This window comes from Rhinopithecus bieti, unplaced genomic scaffold (genome assembly GCF_001698545.2).
Source record: "Rhinopithecus bieti isolate Rb0 unplaced genomic scaffold, ASM169854v2 scaffold_13207, whole genome shotgun sequence".
In the NCBI taxonomy this organism is placed as follows: Eukaryota; Metazoa; Chordata; class Mammalia; order Primates; family Cercopithecidae; genus Rhinopithecus; species Rhinopithecus bieti.
This window is the reverse complement of record NW_016807866.1, coordinates 595,226-609,741: the sequence shown is the minus strand read 5'-3', so window position 1 is coordinate 609,741 and position 14,516 is coordinate 595,226. Positions and strand designations below refer to the sequence as shown.

Below are 14,516 nucleotides of genomic sequence, written 5' to 3'. Positions count from 1 at the left end.
TTGTATAAATATATATTTATATAAAAAATATATATTTTGACCAGTCTAGGAAACATAGTGAGACCTCGCCTCTAAAAAAAGATAAAGGAAAAATTAGCTGGGCATGGTGAGTACCTGTTGTCCCGGCTACTTGCGAGGCTGAGGTGGAAAGATGGCTTTCACCCAGGAATTTGAGGCTTTCATGAGCTAGGTCACACCACTGCACTCCAGCCTGGGTGACAGAATGAGACCCCTATCTCTAAAAGAATACAATGTTTTATTGTGTAAAATAAAAGATGTGGGACAGAAGCATTGTTTTCCATCTTTGCAGATCTCTATGACTTACAGCTTAACAGAAGACACTAGCATCTCATACCTACTTTTGCATTCACTCTGTTGCAATATGCTGTTTGGTTGGACCCTGTGAGCAGAACCTGGCCTTGCACAGGGTAGTTGGAAAAGGAAGAGCCTCACGGATTCCCTGGACGTATTTTAGGGAGCCATAGTCCATACTTTGAGAGCTGGTCATTTATGCTAATACAGGTTGGGAACATTCAGGATTATGATGATGATGATGATGATTTTTTGAGACAGGTCTCGCTGTGTTTCCCAGGCTGGAGTGCAGTGACTGTTTACAGGTATCATCATAGTGCGTTGCAGCCTTGAACTGGGCTCAAATGATTCTCCTGCCTCAGCCTCTTGGGTGGCTGGGACTACAGGCATGGACCACTATGCCCACTAGTTCAGCTTTTGAGGATCACATTCTTAGGTCTGGCACAGTGGCTCATGTCTATAATCCTGGCATTTTGGGAGGCCAAGGTGGGAGGATCACTTGAGCTCAGGAGTTCAAGACCAGCCCGGGCAATATAGTGAGACTTTGTATCTACCAAATTTCAAAAAAATTAGCCAGGTGTGGTGGTGTGTGCCTGTAGTCTCAGCTTCGTAATAGGCTGAGGTGAGAGGATTGCTTCAGCCTCGGAGGTCAAGGCTGCAGCAAGCTATGATCATGTCACTATATTCCACCAGCCTGCATGACAGAATGAGACCCTGTCTCAAAAAAGAAAAAAGAAAAAAGAAAAAAAAAGATCACATTCTTAGTATAAGAATAGAGGAAAGTTGTGCCCCTTAACTCAAATTGGGTCATAACAATGTGTAATCATTGTTTTTCTTACAGCATAACTGTAAATGTACGACTGTTGGATGTGGCCATGAAGCCATCCTGCCCTAAAGGCCTCACAGGGTCTCTGTAGGTCCCAGTGGAGAACTTAGGAAACCCACCTGACTGGCCTGTCACATTGTCATTTGGGCCCAGTTGGCTTTGGACCACCAGTTGACCGAGCATCTAGCTTGGGCCATAAGATAGTTCAATATATCTTTCTTTTTTTGTTTTTGAGATGGAGTCTTGCTCTGTCACCAGGCTGGAGTGCAGTGGCACAATCTCAGCTCACTGCAACCTCTGCCTCCCCGGTTCAAGCAATTCTTCTGCCTCAGCTTCCGGAGTAGCTGGGACTACAGGCACCTGCCACCACACCCAGCTAATATTTGTATTTTTAGTAGAGATAGGGTTTCACCATGTTGGCCAGGATGGTGTAGATCTCTTGACCTCATGATCTGCCCGCCTCGGCCTCCCAAAGTGCCGGCCCCCAAAGGGATGAGCCACCACACCCGGCCTAATATATCTCTCTTACTTTCTCAGTTTTTTAAAAGAGTTAACAAAAATTTAAGTGAACTCCAATTGCATCCACACAAGACATAATCCATCTGGGTTGCTTGAAGCCTACAAATGTAAGCTTTATAGCTAGGACTCATTTGTCACCTCAACTTTAGTTGAGCATGAGCTGAGTTGAGAAATGACAAAACCTTTAACTCCAACTGCAGTACATTCTATGAGAAACTGTTTTCCTTGTTTTGAGATTGTGGTGGAAAATGAGCAGCAGTGAGTTCATTCAGCAATTATTTTTGAAGTGCCTTCCCCATGCCAGGCTCTATTCTTGGCACTTGGGATGCATCAACGAGGAACGATCCATGAGCTCGTGGAGCTTGTTGGGGTGAAGTGGGTGTGTGTGGCAGAAAACAGTTAGCATAATAAGTAAGCAATGTGCTGTGGAAGAAAGACAGGGCGTGTTGAGGAAGATGGAGTGTGGGGGATGCCGGGGGCAATTCCTGACAGGGTGGTCAGGGTGGGCACTCTTGAGAGGGCAGACCTGGATAGGGACTTGGAGAGGAGGGGAGGAGGGAACTGGCTCCTGAGTTGCAATATGGGAGGATGCGTGGCACATTTCAGCAAGAATGAGGAGCTCAGTGTGGCTGGGGTAGGATGGGGGTGGGAGAGGAGATGCTGTGGAGAGGTTGGCATGGCAGTTGGAGGAAGCACAGAGAAGGCTTCTGGTTGTAGTAAAAGGGGGGACGTGAGTATTTTTGGGAGCGAGAAAGGTTGGGAGTATGCCCTGGAATGAGTTCTTCAGTTTCACTGGTGGGCCGGGACATCCGAAGCTCAAGTGCTAAAGCCGGACACTGGGGGAGGGTCTGGAACAGCAGTCTGAGGAGTCCTCCGCATTGCTCCTGGAACATTTACCTGGCAGTGGTGTGCCGGATGGATTTGATGGAAGGAAGATGGTTTAGAAAAGAGAGCTTATTGCTCAACCAGTGATGTGGCACTCAGAGGGGAAGAGAAGAAACTAAGTCTCTGATATATTATGGATAGTGAGGAGGGAGGGGAGGGATGACCGTAAGGTATAAGCACATACATAGAAAAGCAGATGAAAGGAGAGGTGATGATTCGTTTAACTTAGACACAAAGCATCTCCAATCAGGAGTTACCTGAAGGAACATATCAAACTTTTGCCAACTTACTTTGGAATCCCTTTTTGGTAACAGTAAGAATTTTGGTTCCAATGCTTGTAGCTGAAATTGTGAGTCACTCCCATTGGAAATCATTAGAAGAAAAGGAATGGGTGTTGGAAACATAAAAAGAAGGGCATAGAGATTTTGCCCTAAGGAAAGGAAGCGGAGGGAAAATAGAGTTGATTTCCTATGCTGGCAAATCAAGGATGGCAATTATTAGTAATTCATAATAGTGACCAATAGTTACTAATTTACGATGTGGAGAACGTCACCATTTTCCTACTTTAGTGTGCTGTTTTGTGACTGTGAAAACAATGAACAAGCCTAATTAGTATTAGGCTAGCACCAGCCTTGGTATGCCTGTGTTTTCCCCAGGTTTCTCAGAGACCTTTCTTCCATGTTGGTGCAGGAAGTTAGCAACTGAGTTCAGGCAATGCCTTCTCTTCTTGGGCTGAGATGTAAGTAGGGCTGAAGGTGGAGATGACCATAATTATAGTTAACATTTTTGAGCAGGTACTATGTGCTGGGCTCAGTTCAAGACACTTTTCCTGGGTAACTCAATCTCACAGTGTCTTACAAAGTAGATGTGTTGCTCTCCCCATTATACATACCAAGAAATTGAGGCACAGATTGGTTCAGAGTCATTTACCTAGAATTGATACTTGCTGTACTGAGATTATCAAAGGAGAGTGTACTGAGAATACCAAGGAGATGATACTGAGAACCAAAGATGATATTCGTGTGTGTGTGTGTGTGTGTGTGTGTCTAGTGAGGGGTACTTAACATTTTGGGGTTAGGAAGAAGATGATAAATCAGAGGAAGGACATGTTAGAATTTAACAAGCCAGAAACAGTTCTAATTCAGGATTTCTGCAGGTCCACATTTCTTTATCCCCTGGAATTCAGTGAATTCTGCATTATATTTAGCATCTTAACACAGGTATATTCAAGCAAAGCTGGATCTATCAGGGAAATTAAAGTGACAAAGGAAACAGTATCTAATTGCATTCGACTTATAACTTAACTACAAGTGGCCAATTGATTCTACTCGTCCTGGAATTGTCCCAGAGCCTTTGCACTTTCTGGCTAATTGCATTTTCAAAATTGTGTTCGCACATCATTAGCTCAGAAAACCTCTCCCTTTCGTAGTATTTGAAGTCTCCTGTCAAAACAACTGGAGCCTTACCACAATGTGTCATTAGTCTACATTCATGCTGCGTGACCCTCCAGTTTTTAAGGCGGTGAAAACAGGCTTTGAATTTGCCTCTTGCCTCCCTCATTTTAGTGTGGGAGCTCATTTAAGCATTTGTTGCCCAGCTCAAATGCTAAGAAAACTCTTGCCCACAGCTGTTGTATGTATTAGGCTACAGCTGGCCACTTGTGCATACATTCATTTTGGGGAAGCTGCCAGTAGACTGGAAACTGGTGAGTGCCCTGAAAATCTGGCTTCAGAGAATTTGTCCTGGGAGTACAGGATTGAAGAGCCTCTCTGCCCCGTGAATGTTGTTCGTGATCGGAAATCTCTTCAACGGAGTGCTTCTAACATGGAGAGTTTATTTTGAGCTGTTTTCTGGAAATCTCGGCTAGATCATGAACCATGTTTAGAATGATTTCTCTGTCTAGCCAGGATCTTACCATTTCCCTTGATTTCCTCTGCCTTTTTTGATTAAAATTTAGTATTTGACTCTAAGAGGGAACCTATCTTGCAGTTGCTACAAAAACTGCTGAAGCGCCCCTGGGACTATTTTGTGGTGTCAGTCTTCGGTATTTCTCGCTCCTGGGAAGACTGCGGAGGTTTCCAGGTGCTTCTGGGTAGGGGAAGGATCAGGATTCTCAGGTGGGTAGTAGGAGGAGCTCCCCTGAAAGATGACCACTAAGTGAATTTGCAACACAATGAAGGAAAGAAAGAACGGTGTTGAGTAGCACCTCTGGCTGGGTCATCGCTATTTCCGGCAACGCTGGAGAATGGACTTCTGGGAATTTGGGACATCCCAAGCTTCATGACTAAATAAGGGCTGGGGCTGGGCAACCTGCATCCGTTTCTCAATGGGCTGGGTCACATATCAGTGGGAGCATGTGTACCACTGAGCCTGAATAACCACGTAAGGATTCAAGGTGGAGTTGTCTTGGATCACAGATGACAAGAGCATTCCCAGGTGATGATACAGAGCTGTGTGCTTCCAAAGCATCCAAGCTCAGCTGGGGCCCGCAGGTCTTTTACCTGGAGTAATCACTTCCTTCATTAGTTTAGTGGTTGTCCCCGAGTTGAACACACATAGTCTGGGCCATGGCAAAGCTACAGTGTCAGTTGGCATGAGCAGATGTTCAGGTCTTATACAGAGGTGAGTGTCCATTGAGGCCTTACTCTTAGTTTAAATAGAGGCAGAAGTGAAGACCTTCTGTAAAGGGATGGATGGTGTTGGGAATATAGTGGAATCTTACAAGACATGCTCTTGAGAGTTGTCTTTCAGGTCTCTGCCTCTCTTTTCCTTATCCTCTCTTCATCTCCTCCTTCCACTTTCTTCCACTTGCAGGTTTTAGGTTTTTGCCAGGCAGGTCAAGGCAACTGGATAAACAGTCACTCAGCTTTTGCTGAAAAAAGCTAGAAGAGCCATTGTTGGTAAGAAAAGGGGGAAGGCATGGGATTGGTTGGTTTGTTTTGTTTGTTTTGTTTTGTTTTGTTTTTTTTTGTTTTGAGACAGGGTCTCGCTCTGTTGCCCAGGCTGGGGTGCAATGGTGCAGTCTTGGCTCACTGCAACCTCCGCCTCCTGGACTCAAGCGATCCTCCCGCCTGCCTCAACCTCCCTAGTAGCTGGGACTACAGGTGCATGCCACCATGTCTGGCTGATTTTTTATAGTTTTATTAGAGACAGGGTTTCACCTTGTTGCCTAGGCTGGTCTCGAACTCCTGACCTCAGGTGATCCACCTGCTTCAGCCTCCCAAAGTGCTGGGATTATAGGCATGAGCCACCATGCCCTGCTGGGATTGAATATTTAGACAGAATCTGGTCAGGTGCTACCTCCAGCTGAGCCATGAGGTCACCATATAATAGTGGAAAGTGTACTTGGAAGGATAGGTTTCAACCTCCCATCTGCCACCAGCCAGACTTGTGATTTTCTGAGCCGCAGGCTGTTAATCAATGAGATGACTTTGCCAAGTCCCTTCCTCTTCTGGAGCTCTGGGAATTACAAGATGCCTGGGATCATCTCTCCTTTGTACCAAAGTCTCGCTTATGGAATAGTGATGTTACCTGTGTAGCTAAATTTCCCTGTCTTGTAGAGAAGCATTTCGCCTCTTTGCATTTTAGAGGAGAGAACTTAATAGCTGATTTTTTTCATGCATACCAAACCTTCTTCCCAGAAGGACTGAGACATGAAAATGAATCCAAAAGTTTGGAAAATTCACGGACTTATCTTCTGTAACTCAGTGGTTATCCTGAATAATCAACAATTGTCAAATTTTCTTTTTGTCTTATATCAAGAAGGAAGCATATGGTCAGTGTCCCTGCCAGGGAGAAATGTGGGTTGATGACAGTGTTTTCCTGTTTGTGTAGAGGATTTTTACCAATTGGCTCTAGGTCTTTCATGACCACCCGTGGATGTTAATAAGCAGGATAACAGATAGCAAAGCTGTGGGAACCAGCAGTTACAGGGGTCTGCATCTGAGCTACATTCATGGTTTCTTTCTTTCCCTTAAGTCCCTCTAACTCCCAGGGGTCTAAGCTCCATTTATAATGGAGTTGATCCCTAGAAGCTCACCCAGCAATCTCCTGCTGCCATTCTACTCCCACCACCCTCTTTTTTCCATGTCTTGCTATTCACCTTTTTTAGTTGCTCACTGAATATTTCTTCATGATGAAAGTGAACTTTGAACAATTCTTAGAACTAAGTGAGGTTCGTGGAGATACAGGCACAGTGTCTGTCTGGGGCCTTGTGTAGGCCAGTATTAGTTTGTGGCATGGCTCCTACTACCCCCGTTGCCTCTCAGCAAAGATAGGAGCCCAGAGCATTCATCTGTATTGTAATTCAGAATATCTGGTTAGTTTTTACATGTTTGAGCCAGAATTAGCCATTTGTGAGACTAAAGGCCCCCAAATTGGTGAAACCACCAAACCGTGTATTACTTTGGCATCTTCTATATTAGACTCAGGCTCCCATTCTCTTCCTTGGAGAACAATCCGGCTCCTTTCTTACGCATAAGACTGTTGAGCTATTCTGTCCAATATTGCAGTCAGTATCCTTCCTTGATGACTACTATAATTTAATTATTGTTTATTGGAAATGCCTGTAGCACTTTAGAGCGATTAAGATACTGATTTAAGAACAGACCTATCTGTCTCGGAAATGTTCAACTTCAGAGCACAAGCAGTTTTGGAAGTTTCCAATGTTTTTAAACTGGGAATTGATACCCCCAGTATCTTGGCAGTTGCCCCGAGCTGTCACATGGCCCTGGGGCAGCAAGTAGCCTGTCCAAGGCTCCTAGCATCCCAGCTTTGAAAGGGCAAGGTAATTGGAGAGCTCGATGGAGCTGTGGGCCCTACAGACTTATTCAGCACAATGCAGAGTGAGAGGCTGCTTGTTTTCAAGAAGCCAAGCTGATTAGAGGATGAGGATTCTTGCCTGCTCCTGGAACATGGGGCTGTGCCAGGTGAGTGGGTGAGGCGCTGCCCTAGCTATCTTTTCAGTCACCCCATTATAAGAGAGACTCCTAAGCAGGCCTTTTATTTATTTATTTTAAAGATATCAGCTAAAAGACCTAGTTATTCATGGTCACTCCCTACGTCTGGAACAACTAACTCATCTGCCTGCAGAATTTCCTGGAGTTGAGGGCAAGCTGATGAGGCTGAGGGTGCTGGGTTCTCAGCATGGCAGCTGTAGAATCTCAATCGCGAATTTGCCAATTCGTTAATTATCTTAGAGAAATAAGCTCTTTGAAGTGTTCCTTATTTCTTTTATATTTCTTGAACATTCCAAATCGTTTGCTCTCATGGAGGGTGGCTGAAGGTTTCCTGAGCAGCTCGGCTGGGTCTTTGCGGGTCCAGGGTTGAGCAGGACCTGGTCCAAGAGCCGTCGGGAGTGGCCGTGCCTTATGCGTCTCCCGGTGCTACAGAGCCCTGGCTGGACCCACAGGAGCTCCCGGGTTCCTTCTCTACGTGACGCTTGTCTTCTTTGCTCTCCCTTTCTGCTCCCAAGGATATTAATGCAGGCGAGGGCAGTGAGTTTGCAGACAGTGGGATTGAAGGGGCCACCACCGACACGGACCTCCTGTCCAGGCGATCCAATGCCACCAACTCCAGCTACTCGCCCACCACAGGCCGGGCCTTTGTGGGCAGCGACAGCGGCAGCAGCTCCACCGGGGATGCGGCTCGTCAGGGGGTGTACGAGAACTTCCGGCGGGAGCTGGAGATGAGCACCACCAACAGCGAGAGCCTGGAGGAGGCCGGCTCAGCGCACAGCGATGAGCAGAGCAGCGGCACCCTGAGCTCCCCGGGCCAGTCGGACATCCTGCTGACTGCCGCGCAGGGCACGGTGCGCAAGGCCGGCGCCCTGGCCGTCAAGAACTTCCTGGTGCACAAGAAGAACAAGAAGGTGGAGTCAGCCACCCGGAGGAAGTGGAAGCACTACTGGGTGTCCCTGAAAGGTGAGAGCGGGACGGCCCTGGCTGTGTGCCAAATGCACTAATAGATGTGCTCCGTTGTGCACATACTCACGGGATGGGTGGGTTTATTGTTGTTATATAGAATTTGAAAGTCATACTAATTTTAAAAATTTATCATGGTAAGAGCATTTCGCATGAAATCTACCCTCTTAACACATTTTAAAATGTGCAATATGGTATTATGGACTACAAGTGCAATGTTGTAAGGCAGATTTCTAGAACCTAGTCATCGGGGCTGGGCATAGTGGCTCACGCCTGTAATCCCAGCACTTTGGGAGGCTGAGGCAGGATGTTCACTTGAGCCCAGGAGTTCAAGGCCAGCCTGGGCAACATAGCAAGACACCAGCTCATAATAAATAAACAAACAAACAAACAAACAAATAAGCTAGAACTTATTCATGTGACTTAAGTGAAACTTTATGCCCTCTGAGTAGTAACTCTCCCATCCCCACCCCTGCAAATGATGTTTTATTTTCTTTTTTCACAGTTATGCTAGAGGAGCATCTCATGTCTAGTTTTGGCATATATGCAACTGGTTTGATGACAGTTTCAAAGGATGAGTTCCAAAAAAACCCAAATCTTTTTGGAATCATTTAGCTTTGCGTCTTTCAAAGTGACTATTTTGGAGGGAAATTTATTAGCTTGAATTCTATGAAATTGCCGTTTTTAAAGGTAAAGAATTGGTAGAATGACGTTAATTTCATAGGATTCAACCTGACATTAATGGAATGTATAGACCATCATATTTATGAAAAAGTCACTATTTAATAGTCAAACTTTGTGTTTTTTACTGTGTATCTATAGATACAGACATGTATGTTAGATCACTTTATTTTCTGTTTATATAACCATGCTTGTGTTTGTTGTCATTTTGCACATTTTCATGAATTACATGTACGTATTGTTGCACGTATCTGCATAAGTCCTGGTAGCATAGAAAATGTAATATATTTGTGAGCTCTATATTTTAAAAAGAAAAACACTTCTCAAACACAGAGTTTTCATCCCAAGCTAGACTTAAAACAGTGTTAATACGTGGCAGACTAGTTTAGCTATGTCAACAGGATTGATGGAAAGGTGCAAGAGGAAGAAGCCTGGGCTTACCAGTATCAAACTAGACCATTTGATATTGGATTTCACAGACTGTGGTTGGTTTGGGAACATGCAATCCTAGAGACGTGGAGCAGCCTAGAGCTCTGCTTAGTGAGGTGAACACAAATGCCTATGTAGGTGCAGATCAACCCTTGCACGAGTAGGACTTGGGTTGGCCCCATTACTCTTGGTGCCAGCTGTTGCTCGGATGGCTGATGACATAGGAAGGGAGGGTTTTGGTTAGGATATAGGTTTTGCTGCATGTGCCAGAGACCCGCCCTGCCATTCCCAATGCCGTAAGTAAGACAGTACTTTATTTCCCTCCCACCTATCAGAAATAGACGATCGAAGGCTTGTGTGGTAACTCTTTTCTGTGAAGTCACTCAGAGGCCCCGGCTCCTTCTGAAGTTTTGATGCTCAGCTATTCCTAGAGCATTATCTTTTCCTTTTATTCTTTTTGAGACAGGGTCTCACTCTGTCTTCCAGGCTGGAATGCAGTGGCACAGTTACAGCTCACTGCAGCCAAGGATCACTCCTGGGCTCAAGTGATCCTCCTGCTTCAGCCTTCCAAGTAGTTGGGATTACAGGCATGTGCCACCATGCCTGGCTAATGTTTTTATTTTTTGTTGAGACAGGGTCTTGCTGTGTTGCCCAGGCTGATCTCCAACTTTTGGCCTCAAGCAATCCTCCTGCTTTGGCCTTGGGTTTACAGGTGCATTGGTTGCTGGCCTCCTAGAACATTATCTTTTGATGATTTTTTGCTGTAGTGGTCTTGCATATGAGACATAGATGTGCATCGTGGTGGAAGCATTTTGGAGAAGAACTGCAGTGTTCTTTCTCATGTGTGACCTGTCTTGTCTTAATTTGGAGGTGCTACAGGCTTATGTCTGAGGGGCCTGGATCACACCAGCTGCTCTACTCTGGGAGAGTGAGAGGAGATGAGGGGAAAGGCTTCTTCTTCTTCCACTTCCTGCTTCTCCCCTAGATGGTCACACCACTGGACGCTGCAGCCTCTTATCCTTAGCAGCCCATCTTAGGGTTCATTTTATTAATTAGTGCCAAGTTCTTAATAGCTTGATCTGAAGATCACCTGCATCACAGCCTCTTGAGGGTCTTTCTGGGTTGTACCCCACACCTGCTGAATCATAAGATTTGGAGGTGGGCCCTAGATGAGTTTGCTGGAGCTGCCATAGCAAAGCACCACAGCCTGGACGTGGAAATAACAGAAATGTATCGTCTCACAGTCGTGGAGGCTGGAAGTCCAAGATCAAGGTGTTGGCAGTGTCGGTTTCTTCTGAGACTGCTCTCCTTGACTTGGAGGTGGCTGTCTTCTTCCGGTATCTTCACACGGTCTTCCCTTTACTTGTCTGTGTTCAAATTCCTTCTTCTTATAAGGGCACCATTTATATTGGATCAGGGCCTACCCATGTGACCTCATATTATCTTAATTACCTCTTTAAAGGCCGTATTTCCAAATACGATCATATTCTGAGCTAACTGGATTTAGGATGTTTGGAGGACACAATTCAGCCTGCAACAGGCCTTGCCTTTGTGATTTAAACAAGCTTCCCAGGGGATTCTCACTCTCCGGTTGAGAGCAGCAATGTCAGTGGCGTAAAATAAAAATGATTAGTTGGCTTTTTTTACTTTTGACATATCAGAGGGGTTTATTTTGTTTCTGCCATTCCCTCCAAGAGTAAATGATACAGGAAGTCAGGGTGCGGATGTCCAGGAGCACAGCCCACAGGCTCTTTAGGGAAGGGAGGCTTTACTTTCTTGGTGACGCAGATCTGAGTGACACAACCTGTTGGAATTCAGGCCCAGCACATGGAGCCACTGAGTTCTTTGCTTCATCCTGATGGGTTCCCAGTATTTGTTGACAACCTCAGGGCTTTGTCCTTGCTGCTCGAAAGCAAGACTTGCAGCTGACTTTTTCTTAGCAATGCTTGAATATTGGGAAATAAAAAGCAGAACACATTGGAACTGTGGGATAGAGATTTTTTTCCCCCAAAGATTCTTTCCCATTAGGCAAAGTAGTTGATTTTTTTAAAAAAAGATTTCATTTGGAATTAGTCTCTGGAGTGTTTCCATAGACAACGGAAGAACGTACAGATTATGTTCCAGGGAAGATGAAGGTAAACAGACTTTCATCAGGGGGAATGTGGTTCTCAGATTTGCTGCTTCGTGTTCATCTTAAAATTGGAACAAGTTGATCGTTGAGTAAGAGCTGATTTTAGCCACCTTTGGTGGTGCTTTGTTGTGGATGATTCTAAATCAAAGTTGAAAAATTATAAAAACAATTACCTGATAGGACCATACAACATTCAGTAGATGTACATGTTAGGATTTGTGAGTGTCCCCTAATGCATTATCCACAGACTTCTTTCTCTGTTCTTAACCCATGCTAAGGTGTATTGCTCCTTTTATGTTAGGAATCTACTTTTCATTAGTGTTGAATTAGTTCACAAAAACTATTTAGAGCAGGGTTTCTCAACAGTGACACTGTTGACATTTTCTGGATAATTCTTTGTTGTGTGGGCTATCCTGGGCATTGTAGATGCTTAACAGCTTCCTTAGGTTGTGTCCACTAGATACCAATAGCACCTTCCCCCAAGTTGTGACAGCCAGAAAGGTCACCAGACATTGCCAAGTTTGGCCCATCATGAGACCCTCTGATTTAGAGGAAAACAGTTTCCACCTCCCAGTTTTGTTATTTCTTTGTATCTCTAATCTGTGCTAGCCTAAGGCATGGAAATAGGAGGTACAGATGATTCTGCTTTTTGATACAAGTGTTCCTGAAAAGCCTTGAGATTATCAAAATCATTGGGATTTGAGAAAAATAGAGTTGGGGCAGGCTACTCTACAGGTATGTATTTAAATTACACCATACAACTTTTAAACCCAAACTAAAAAAAATTAGCTTAGTGTGGTGGCTCACTCCTGTAATCCTAGCACTACAGGAGGCTGAGGCAGGAAGATCACTTGAGGCCAGGAATTTGAGACCAGCCTGGGTAACATAGTGAGACTTTGTCTTTACAAAAAAATATATACAAATTAGCCAGGTATGGTGGTATATGCCTGTAGTTCCAGCTACTTGGGAGACTGAGATAGGAGGTTCACTTGAGCTCAGGAGTTCAAGGCTGCATTGAGCTATGACTGTGCCACTGTACCCCAGCCTGGGTAACAGTGGGACCCCATATTTTAAAAAAAAAAAAAATAGTAATAAAAAATAGAAATAACCCTGCAGAACTCCACTCAAATTTTTTAACAATAAGCAACATAAAACTTTATCTTTCTTTTTTATTTTTTTTGTGGAGACGAAGTCTCACTCTGTCGCCCAGGCTGGAGTGCAGTGGCCGGATCTCAGCTCACTGCAAGCTCCGCCTCCCAGGTTCACGCCATTCTCCTGCCTCAGCCTCCCGAGTAGCTGGGACTACAGGCGCCCGCCACCACACCCAGCTAATTTTTTTGTATTTTTAGTAGAGACGGGATTTCACCGTGTTAGCCAGGCCAAAACTTTATCTTTCATTTAAATTTTTTTGTGACAGGGTCTTGCTCTGTTGCCCAGGCTGGAGTGCAGTGGCATGATCATGGCTCACTGTAGCTTCAACCTCCTGGGCTCAAATAATCCTCCCAGCTCAGCCACCTGAGTCGCTGGGACCATAGGCATATCCGACTAATTTTTTTTATTTTTTATTTTTAGTAGAGATGAGACCTCACTGTATTGCCCAGGCTGGTGTTGAACTCCTGGGCTCAAGTAATCCTTCCACCTTGATCTCCCAAAGTGCTGGGATTATAGGCATAAGCCACAGTGCCTAGAAAACTTTATCTTTCAAAAAAGTGTTAGTATAGGGCTTTACCTTTGAAAAAAGAAGCAACTGTAATTTGAATGGGTAGAAGGAACACTTGAGACTCCTGAATTATGGAGACAAGGACCACAAGTATGAAATCATGATGCTCAGCAGCACCGTGCAATAAGGACTTGTAAGCAGAGCCCGTGGTCAGACTGTGCCAAGAGAAAAAATGTGAAATGAGTGGGCAGGGCATATCAGTATGCTTCATTCATCTGTGTGAAAGGATGTAGAGTTCAACAGCTCTTCTATGGTAATGTGAAATATTATAGGCTAGGAAAAGTTGCCCTTGAACCAGTGTGACCTTTCCATTGATCTGCATCATTCTACAAATACTAATCGCAGATAAGCAAATTTGCTTTACAGATTCCCATTGTAGCTGAATAGATTGAACTTGCAAGGGTTGTGCAGTTCACAGGAAGTGTGGCACTTTGTTGTGGTAAGGAAGATGGTGAAAATGGATGGATAGCTTATGTTGAGGTTGAGGAAGAGTCATAAAGTTGTACCCTGGCTTCCCCTGAAATTGATTTCAGTTAGTTGAGAGTAAGTGTTCAGCTAGTAGTTGCTATTAAAGTGAGCCTCAAGTTTAGGTGATAATGGAGGGAATCTATGGAAGCCATCTTGCCACAAGTCTGTGAAATATTCTGTTGCTACTATCTTGTTAGTTTCACAGTGCAATTATGTATGGACCAGGACTCTGGCTTCTCCCAGGCCTTTGTATGTGTGCCATGGATTTCCTCTTTCAGTAGGAACAAGGGCATGGTTGGCTTCTAGAAAAAAAATATAGATAAGATGTGAGACCAAAAATGTATCATTGTTTTTCTTATCCTTAACGTACTTAATGCTGGTATTATATATTGTTTTATCCAAGGGCATGATCTGGAAACTAAATACCGTTTCTAGATTTTTCTGGTTGCATATCATGTGAAACATATTTGAATAAGCTTCAGTCGGACGGTAGTGACTTCCAGTCCTCACACAGTGCCAGGCACAGTTCTGGCCTGGAGGACCATGTTTGTACTCGCCTTGGGACAGACGAGTCACGAGACCCTATGTCTGTGAAGAGACCTGTAATGAATCAATCTAAAACCC

General features: G+C 44.6%; 1 protein-coding gene across 4 annotated transcripts in view; it reads left to right on the top strand.

Moving 5' to 3' along the window:
* The window catches only part of TIAM1 (TIAM Rac1 associated GEF 1), a 449,425-nt gene that overhangs the window by 303,214 nt on the left and 131,695 nt on the right, over positions 1-14,516 (top strand). For all 4 annotated transcript variants that reach the window (XM_017883884.1, XM_017883885.1, XM_017883883.1 and 1 more), the window contains one exon: positions 8,016-8,463. In XM_017883884.1, the coding sequence (XP_017739373.1) occupies positions 8,016-8,463 (448 nt within the window). The remainder of the gene's footprint in view (positions 1-8,015; positions 8,464-14,516) is intronic.